Here is a 10,269-nt window from a genome sequence, read left to right as displayed (position 1 = left end):
TTCGAGCGTGGCCGTTTTCGTGCGGGTGACACGTAAAAGCACCCACTACACTCTCTGAGTGGTTGGCGTTAGGAAGGGCATCCAGCTGTAGAAACTCTGCCAAATCAGACTGGAGCCTGGTGTTGCCATCCGGTTTCACCAGTCCTCAGTCAAATCGTCCAACCCATGCTAGCATGGAAAGCGGACGTTAAACGATGATGATGATGATGGTTATGACAATTGTTATTTAGTCTCAGACCTATAATCAAAGCTGTTCCAGTCATGACCATCCCACTTTTTACGTTATCACTGATATAGGAAGAAGTGAATAAAACGTTCGCTGATGCTGCATTTAGCTGCCCAGACTAAAACGACTTTATTTTTCTTCTCAGAGTATGTCAGGCATTCTGTGAGAAATTGAAAGCTGAAAATGAACTTTTGAAAAATGATCTCAGTGAAAGAGAGAAAATGGCAAAAGAAGATAGAAATGTGAGTCTTTTTTTTTTATTTTGAATCTTTTTAACAAGACTCTTGTACACTTTGGTATTGTGTTGATATTGAGACTGAAGAAGCAGGGCGATGTGTATGTTACTGGGTGATGTGTGTCTATCATCATGATCTAACACCCACTTTTCTATGTTTGCGTGGGTCAAACAGAATTTGTTGAGACGGATTATTTTTACATCCAGATGCTCTTCCTGTTGCCAACCCTCACATATTTCCAAGCAAGATAAGGTTTCCCCATGGCAGACTGGAAACTGATAACATTGCTTGTATGACAATCATGTTCCTTTACAACCATCACATTGTCGAGACGAGTACATATACACACTTGCACCATATACACACTTGCACCTGTGTGTGAGTTCATCATGTTGATCATCATTTAATGTCCATCTTCCATGCTGGCATTGGTTGGATGTTTCAACAGAATCTGACATCCCAGAAAAGCATGTCGAGTTCCAATGTCTGCTTCTGAATGGTTTCTGTGGCTGGATGTCCATCCTGGTTCCAACCATGTTACTGTATTGCTTGCTGTGAGGTTGTGAAGTAACTTGCAAGACAAACTTCCTCCTTCAACTGAGTTGAGGTTTTAGTAGAGAGGGAGCTGGCTTTTTGCTGGGTATCTAATGGAGATGCATGATTACTCCAGCTGGAAGGAGAGAAAAAGTTGGTGACGCTTCTTAGAAAGTTTTCAACTCTACAACTGTAAAGCATTTGCAGGAAAATGTTACATTCTACAATTAATTCCAAGTAATTGCTAACTTCAAGAATTATTTGATGTCTGTGTATTATGGTGGTGGTGGTGGTGGTGGTGAGAGGTTTCAATGTTTAATCTTATATTTTATGTATATATTTTTATTTAGAATTTTCAAGAGGCAAACCAGAAATTGTTCCAAGCTGAGAAAAGGTTGGAACTAATGAAAAAACAAGTTTCAGATAAAGAAAAATTGAAAGAACAGGTAAGTTATTTTCTTCTTCATTGTCCTCTTTATCATCATCATCACCATCATCACCACCAGCAACAATGATAACTGAGTGCTAATAAGGGAGTCTGTGTTGCTCAGCTACTATGAATAGCAGCTAAACGTCCCTCAAATCACACCTTCAGGATCATTGGATGTCATTTTGGGTTCTATGCACAAAGAGAGCAACGATGGGATGGTCCTGGCTGGATTGCTTTTAATCACATAGGTCTACTCAACCAGAAGCTAACAAGGGGGTTTAAATAACAAAATCTTCTTCGAATCACACTTCATCATCATCATCATCATTTAACATTAATCTTCCATGGTAGCATGGCTTAGACCATTCAGTGAGTCTGAGAACTGCATCTCGTTCTCCAATGTCTGCTCTGGCGTGCTTTCTACAGATGGATGCTCTTTGTAATACTACAGAGTGTACTTGGTGCTTCCCTCCCCCCCTCTAGCACCAGCATTGTGGCACTGCCATTTTGCCTTGCAAATCTAAAAGAAAACCCTTGACTGAGTGTTGTGTAGGGGAAGAAGGCAGTTTCATGCCAGATATTGAGAGGTTAAAACCTGATGGAGGAACAGGAACAAATGTGTTGCTATGGAGGAGATACATGGCCATTCCATAGAAGGGTGGGTGGGAGTAAGAGTTGCATATTAAATAGTGTAGACCCCTTTATACAAAAAGACAGAATGATCTTGGTTTCAGCACCTTTGGTCATAGACCTGCTCAGTCAAAGCTAACCTGGGGTTAAAAATCAGCAACGACTTGATTTGTGTTTACGGCTATTTACACTGGATTCTGTTATGACTGATTCTTGAATGTTTGACTGTGTGTCTTTGGTAGATGTTCCTACTACAGAAGGAGTTACTTCTGATGGGAGAACTCCAGCAACGATACCAGGAGAAGCTGGATGGTGTTTATTATCAGTGTAACGAGAAAGAAAAAAGACAGCATTATGTGAACACATTGGAAGAAGAAACACAAGGTAAACCCAGTGAATTTGTTTTAATTGCTCTCTTGTCTCTCTACCAAATAACTCCTCATTACCATTTTCACATAAATAGAAGGTAGCTGTCAATTGAAGTGGGCGACCTTCCTGACATGGAATGTTTCTAATCCACATCGATGGCAAATGATAGAATGTGTTGTATATGGAGAAGTTTGGTGTTACTTTGTTTTAGCCAAGCAGCATGGTGGGAAATTGCAGCTACATTAAAATAAAATGGTCACATGTAGAACATTGCTGTGTCTGTAATCTATAGTTGTGTTACAAGTCATCATCATCATCATGTCCATTTTTACATGTTTGCGTGGGTCAGATGGAATTCAATGAGACAGATTTTCTAAAGCTGGATACCCTCCCAGTCACTATCCTTCACCTTCAAATAAGGAAATATTTCCCCTTGGCTGGACATTTTCTCACTGAAGATTGGAAATGAATCCCGCCACTTGTGTAATAGTGACACTCATTTACAACCATCACATGATGTCAAAGCAAAGAAACATACACATTATATATACATACATACACACACTTATTGTGGGTGTATGTATGTATATATATATATATATCATCATCATTGTTTAATGTCCTCCTTCCATGCTGGCATGGGTTGGACAGTTTGACAGGAGTTGGCCGGACAGACCTCTGTGTCTGTTTTGGCAGGATTTTTTTATGGCTGGATGCCCTTCCTAGCACCAACCACTCCACAGAATGGACTGAATGGTTTTTACGTGGCACCATCACATTATATATATAATCTTCTTTCAGTTCCTGCCTACTTAATTCATTTGCAAAGCTTTGGTTGTCCTGGGCTATCGATGAAGACACTTGCCCAAGGTGCCACACAGTCACATGTAGAACATTATGCTAGCCAAATATGTTATGATTCACATGTAGAACATTACTGTAACTAATTTAAAGCCACGTTAGAGCCACATGTCTAACATTGTTATGTGAGTAAACTGGAAATACGTTTTTTGTTGTTTTTTTTTTCTCTACCATTTTTTGTTTCTAGAATTGAAAAAATGTTTGCAACAAAGGGAAGTTGTGGCTGAGAACTGGAAGTCCAGATGGCAAGAACTTGACGAAAACAACAAGTCTAAAGTATTTCTTAGCTAATTTATTGATTACAACCTTTCTGTATATTTTCTGTAGTGCCATGGCATTACCTGTCCTCTTACCTGTAATAAGACTACCTGCATGATTTTGACATTTATCTGCACTACTATGACCTTGCCTATTATGACATTACCTATACTGCTATGACAGTACTTGTACTACTGACCTGACCTGTCCTTTTATGACATTATCTCTATGACACTACCTGGACTACTTTGATTTTCACCTTTTCTTCTGCAACATTAGCTACTGCTATACTTTTACCTGTTGTATTGCCATAACCTGTACAACTATGATCTTGCCTGTTCTATGACGACATTAGCTATACTGTTATGACAATCCTTGTACTACTATGACAATATTTGTACAAATACGATGTTAGTTATTGTGACATTAATAGGTGTGTCTGTTGTTAACATTACAACAACATCAGCAACAACAATACTAAATTAATTTCTTGTTTATTTTAGGACATTACTGTTGAAGAGCTGAAGAAATGTCTGGATAATGTCAGGAACAAGTTTGGAGAACAAATTCGAGTAAGTTGACTGAAGAATATATTGGAATATTTTACTGACTCTGCTGAGAGGGTAGGGGAGTGACTGTTCCCATTCCCCCAAATTTAAGGCTTTGTTCTTATGAACTATTTTACTAATATATATATAGCATCATTATCATCATAATTTACTGTCCTCCTTTCATGCTGGCATGGGTTGGATGGTTTGACAGGAGCTTGCTAATCAGAAAACTGCACCAATCCCTGCTGGATGCCCTTCCTAATTCCAACCACTACAGAGTGTGGACTGGGTGCTTTTTTATGTGGCACCAGCAGCAGAGAGGTCAGTAAGTAACTAGCTGGACACGACCCCTTAACTGTGGGGAAATTGTACTGAGGGGCAGAAAAGGTGACATGGTTATATAATGTTCCTGTTCCATGCTGACATGAATTGGGTGGTTTGATAAAATCTGATGGGGCTAAACACTGCCCCAACTCAACTGTCTGCTTTCGTATGGTACCTACAGGTGGATGCTCTTCTTAATGCCAACCTCCTTTCAGCATGTACTCAGTGCCTTTTTCATGCTACCAGCTCTAGTAAGGACGCCATGCAATTCACAGGACTCCAAACCAAGTCGTTCCTTGTCTAAGGATGCCATGGCTGCAGTGAGATTTAACTTTGCTGTCTTGCTATAAGGAAACACTTCTTTCTGTTTGAATATTTTTCAGTTTTTATCTTTCAGAAACTAAACGATTAGAAGAGAGCTTAAGCTAATAAGGTAATTAAGTTGGCTGTAGACTGGACGTCAAGTGACTTTCTCCCTTTATTCTTTACAGGTGAGTGAAGCCAAATTTGACAGTGTTATGAAAGTAAACCAGAATTTACAGTCTCATATCTTAAAATTGCGAGGAGAAATTGTAGTCTTGAAGAAAGAAGCTCTACAGAAAAATGGTAAAGTTTGGTTTTCTTGTTACCTTTGAGGTGTTAAATATCTGTTTCATTGATGTTTTCTATATATGTGTATATAGGTTGTGAGCGTTAGTGGTGTCAATTAACTGTAAGACCTATTTATAAATGTTCTAAAATATACACAGCCTTGGTTTTTTTATCTCATTACGTAAAGTAAATCCTTTTTTATATATATATCTCCTTGTTTAGTGTCCACTTTCCATGGTGGCATGGGTTGGACAGTGTGAAAGGCCAGCTAGAGAACTGTCTGTTTTGGTCTGGTTTCTACAGCTGGATGCCCTTCCTAATATTCCATGTGTTTCATAAACTTTTTAATATGAAATATGTTTAAATGAGAAAGCCATATGTGAAAAGATGTATTTTAAAACAAAACTTCTCTTCTTTACAGAATATTTGCCAGAATCAATGATAAAAGAAACAGCTTTATCAAGTGAGATTGTTGGAGTGAACAGCTTAACTAATAACCTGCCGCCATTAGATACTGCAGAGATGCAACTGGACAGTTCGATGTTACGAAACCCTACAACTCCTGGTATTTCAATAGTATGATTAGTAGTGGGGTGGGGGGAGAAAACAAAAAAAAAAAACAATATTCTATTATATAATAAATTATTATTAGTGAAGTGAAAGTCTGGCTTTCTTTCTTTTTGTGTTTTATTGCAGGAAATGGTTAAAAGAATGACAGAATATTGTCTAATGGTCGAGAAATATTTATTTTCAATCAATGTAATCACTGTAGTTGTATTTCCGAAATGGTACCGCCATTTCTATTATACCTGTAAGATAAGAGGAATCAGTACTAATAATTTATAATTGATCTGGAGAAGGTAAAATGAAAATTAAGATAAATTATCTAACAATTTTGCCAATTTCCATCTTAGAAAAAAAAAATAGTGAAATCTGTTGACATTTTAATGCTGTACGAACTTTCATCTTTTGTTTTGACTCGATGAATTCTGGAGTTTCTGTGACCACGTGTTGTCTTGTCAACTGTCAGTTGACTTATCGAAATGTGAAGAGAAAGCTAATGGGTTGTGCGTGCGTGCTTGTTCTTGTTTGTTTGTGTGTGTGTGCGTGCGTGCATGCTTGTTCCTCTGTGTACAAGCATGCACACACACACACACAGAGGAACAAGCATGCATGCATAACCCATTAGCTTTCTCTTCCCATTTCAATACGTCAACTGACAGTTACCATGACAACATGTAGTCACAGAAACTACCGAATTCATTGTTTACATTTTTCAAGCCAAAACAAAGGATCGCCCAAACTTTTCGTAATCTATCCTCCTGGAGTCGATCAAGGAGTAAGGTTGATGCAATTGACTGTCGCATCCCTTCAAAAACTGCTGGTGCTCTGCCAAAATTTGAAACCATTATTTATTAAGGCAGCACACTGGCAGAACTGTTAACATGCCAGACGAAATGTTTAGTGACATTCCATTCATCTCTAGATTCTGAGTTCAAATCAAACGTCAAGCGTTGTGCCTACAGTAGAAAGGATTATTATTATAAAGGTTGAAAAGTTGGAGCATCAAACAATCTATCAGTTTGCAATATCAAGGCCACCTTCAAGCTAAATCTATCAGTATTAGTTCTGCAATTCCTCTTAAAACCATATTGACTAAGATAAGGTTCACTGTGACAATTATGTCAGAAAGACATTTACTGAATTGATGGTTCTGAGAGAACTGTGCTGGGTTTCATCCTTACTACGAAGATTGCTGAATGTACATCTGTCAAAAGTTAAATCCCAATGCAAAAGTAGACATTATTCCAGAGAACACAAAAGAACTTACCTAGATCAATAGCAATGGCTACTTCTATTTGAAGTGTTCTAAATGTTTGGTGACAAATTCCAGTTTTTATTGAAGGAAGAATTTCTCCACTATGTGGACAGATGAACTGTTGCAAAAGTTTCACATTCTTTAACACAAATAAAACACAGAATGAGTAACAAATGTCTCCTGGCAGAAATTGGGGGATTATTGTTCTTAGGCGTAAATCTGAGACATAAAGGTACAAAATATAGTTGGAGTTAGTGACAGAGGTGAAATTTATAAAGGTCTCAATAAGTGGTGCAACCATTTGTTTGCTTGGGTTAGACATATTTATTATTGGGACATTGTTTTATAGCTATGTGTAATATATATACACACATACATACACATTATAGGTTTGGTAGAACCAATGTGGAGGCGCAATGGCCCAGTGGACTGGCAGTCATAGGATCAGTTTCGATTCCCAGACTAGTCGTGAGTGTTTGAGTGAAAACACCTAAAGCTCCATGAGACTCCAGCAGGGGTTGGTGGTGGATCCTGCTGTACTCTTTCACCACAACTTTCTCTCACTCTTTCTTCCTGTTTCTGTTGTGCCTGTATTTTAAAGGGGCCAGCCTTGTCACACTCTGTGTCAGGCTGAATCTCCCCGAGAACTATATTAAGAGTACATGTGTCTGTGGAGTGCTCAGCCACTTGCACATTAATTTCACGAGCAGGCTGTTCCATTGATCGGATCAACTGGAACCCTCATCGTTGTAACTGACAGAGTGCCACAAAGGTAGAACCTACAGGAGAGATAGAACTCAATGCATGAAAATATAAACATTTTCATTTTTTAACTGACAGAAAATTATAAAAGTGACACAAGGACCAGGGGTTGCATATGAGGCAAACTTAAGTGCCATGCATGAAATTCTCATCCCTTGGGTCACTTTATATCTGCTTATTAAAGATTATGACATACACATATATCATCATTTTAGCTTTTCCACGAATCAGACAGAATTTGTTGAAGCAAAGTTTTATGCCTGGATGCTCTTCCCGTCACCAACACTCCTCTATTTTCAAGTATGGCAATATCTCGCCATGGAAGACTTGAAAGAACATCACTTTTTTGCAATCATCACATGATGTCAAGACAAGGATACGCACATACACTCACACACATCAATGCTGAAAACAATAAGTAATTACCGTGTGGTGTAAAACAAGGAATTCATCTCGACATATTGGACAGGGATTACCTGTGGCTATGTATTCAGCTCTCTGAAAAAATGAAACGAATCTGGATTCAGTTGATTTCATAAGACAATAAACCAGTAAATATAGCCTCTCTCTCACACTCTCTTTTAGTCTGTCTTCTTTCCTTCTTTCTTTTTCCCTCTTCCTTTCTTTTCTTTCTCCCTCCCACTTATTTCTTTCTCTCTCCCTCCCCCTCCCTCTTTCTGTTTGACAAAAGGCGGTACTCCAGCATGGCCACAGTCAAATGACTGAAACAAGTAAAAGAATAAAAAGCTGCCATTTTAATCCCAAGCAACGCCGGGTATCTCTGCTAGTATCAAAATAAAACATGGTGTTTATATTTGATCTTTCACTTGTTTCAGTCAGTCGTTGGACTATGGCCATGCTGGGGCACTGGTTCAAAGGGTTTTAGTACTTATGTTTTATAAAGCCTGTTACATATTTTATCGGCCTCTTTTGCTAAAGCTGCTAAGATACTGGGATGTAAACAAACCAACACCAGTTGTCAAGCATTGTTTGGTAACGCAGACACAAAGACATATACACACATGACAAGCTTCCACACAGTTTCCATCTGCTAAATTCACTCACAGAGCATTGGTCAGCCCAGAGCTATAGTAGAAGACACTTGCTCAAGATGCCACGCAGTGGGACTGAATTTAAGACCATGTGGTTGGGAAGCAAGTTTCTTAACAAGAACACAGCTACTCTTGCACCCACCTATATGTATAATAGAGAGAGTCAATTGGTCAGTTTCTTCTTTTGCATTGATTTATTTTTAATAAATAAATTTCTAAAAATGCTGGTGATTAAACATTTCTTTGTGGATTAATTAAAAGGAAAAAAACTTGGCAGAAACCTAATCACCCTCGTACACAAAAACACCATTAGCACGTGCCTAACTTCACTAACACCAAACCAATGGCCTGGTAAAATATGGGAGAATTTTCTGTCACATTGTTGAAAAAAAATTAAAAAAGATATTTACAATGCACTTTTTTCTGGTTGGTGGAGGGTATTGTCCCTTGAAATTTCTTCTGTACAACTCCCACACAAGCTTGTCACCATAGGTTTCTTTGTAGGCTACAAAAGAATACGATCACAGTTACTTAGTCATGGAAACATGTAGCATATAGCAGTAAAACAAGGGCAGTGAATGTAGGAGATTACATGTATGTGTAAGATGTGCAAATGTATATGAAAGCTACAGAGGCAGGGAACGAAGAGGACTATGAGTAGTGTAAGAAGTCCGATGGTTTATTGCAGTGAAACATGGGCAACGAATATGAGAGGGTTTGGTTTTGTGTATATATATTGTGTGTGTGTGTGTGTGTTACTGTCTTCTTATGATCACACGATTGTTGTGAATGAGTATCACCCTCATGCAAGTGATGTCTTCCGTCTGCAATTTTCCATGAAAAACATGTCCAGCCAGGCAGAAATATCACCTTATGTGGAAGCAGATGAAGGATGGTAACAGAAAAAGCATCCAGCAACCATGGAAAAGAAGACATTGACACAATGAAGATGATTTAACATCGAGTGAAAGACACGACTTCTCTGAGTGAAGAACTACACTACAGAGAGTGAAGGACTGCACTTCAGAAAGTTGCAAATATAAAATTTTTAAAAAAAGTTTATATGGCAGTGTCCCAGGATGGCCACAGCCTCAAGGCTGAAACACATAAAGGAATTTAAAAATGTAGAACAATAGAACAATGGAATGTCGAATTTACCATTGCTCTCTAAGTAACGTATACTGGTTTCTGGAGAAGCTCTGATTATTTTATTTGGATATGATTTGGCTGAAGTCTTTGCATTCTCCTTCTGGTGTAATTGACAGCAACTTGTCACCAACCTCTGACTGCTGGGACATATCTGAAAGAAGAGGAAAACAAATCAGTACAGAGAAGATCAGTAAACTCTCACAGTTATAATCAAGACGTTTAATTAAATTCAGTAGAAATTTTATTAGTAAAGAGATTTATACGCGATTATCTGAAGGATAATAGGACGTTGTAAAGTGTTCTTGGGTGTTATACAAGTGTTACAATAATGTTGCAGTAGTGTCCTTGGGTGTGGGCACTCGCATTTTAAAGTTTAACGCCTGTAAATCACAGTTATGGTAAAGATTAACAAGAAAAAAAGTTCGGGCAAACTGGTAGTCTGTTATTTTCCGAGGAAAACAACTACGCAATTCTTGT

General features: G+C 38.2%; 2 protein-coding genes across 4 annotated transcripts in view; one reads left to right on the top strand and one right to left on the bottom strand.

The window, feature by feature from the left end:
• Window positions 1–5,666, top strand: part of LOC106876567 (hamartin) — a 40,240-nt gene extending 34,574 nt beyond the window's left edge. For all 3 annotated transcript variants that reach the window (XM_014925165.2, XM_014925166.2, XM_014925164.2), the window contains exons 17-23: window positions 372–468; window positions 1,347–1,442; window positions 2,299–2,440; window positions 3,474–3,562; window positions 4,048–4,116; window positions 4,911–5,025; window positions 5,432–5,666. In XM_014925165.2, the coding sequence (XP_014780651.1) occupies window positions 372–468; window positions 1,347–1,442; window positions 2,299–2,440; window positions 3,474–3,562; window positions 4,048–4,116; window positions 4,911–5,025; window positions 5,432–5,592 (769 nt within the window). In that variant the 3' untranslated portion in view covers window positions 5,593–5,666. The remainder of the gene's footprint in view (window positions 1–371; window positions 469–1,346; window positions 1,443–2,298; window positions 2,441–3,473; window positions 3,563–4,047; window positions 4,117–4,910; window positions 5,026–5,431) is intronic.
• Window positions 5,667–5,732: 66 nt separating this feature from the next.
• LOC106876570 (28S ribosomal protein S18b, mitochondrial) overlaps window positions 5,733–10,269 on the bottom strand; it is a 27,995-nt gene continuing 23,458 nt past the window's right edge. The window contains exons 2-6 of the mRNA XM_014925169.2: window positions 9,802–9,943; window positions 9,054–9,148; window positions 8,018–8,089; window positions 6,842–6,968; window positions 5,733–5,819 (exon numbers count right to left, since the gene is read on the bottom strand). Of these exons, the coding sequence (XP_014780655.1) occupies window positions 5,761–5,819; window positions 6,842–6,968; window positions 8,018–8,089; window positions 9,054–9,148; window positions 9,802–9,943 (495 nt within the window). The 3' untranslated portion in view covers window positions 5,733–5,760. The remainder of the gene's footprint in view (window positions 5,820–6,841; window positions 6,969–8,017; window positions 8,090–9,053; window positions 9,149–9,801; window positions 9,944–10,269) is intronic.

The sequence above is a fragment of the Octopus bimaculoides genome, chromosome 10, assembly GCF_001194135.2.
Source record: "Octopus bimaculoides isolate UCB-OBI-ISO-001 chromosome 10, ASM119413v2, whole genome shotgun sequence".
NCBI classification, from domain to species: domain Eukaryota; kingdom Metazoa; phylum Mollusca; class Cephalopoda; order Octopoda; family Octopodidae; genus Octopus; species Octopus bimaculoides.
Note: the sequence above shows the minus strand (reverse complement) of the source record. Positions and strands in the feature narration are given on the sequence as shown.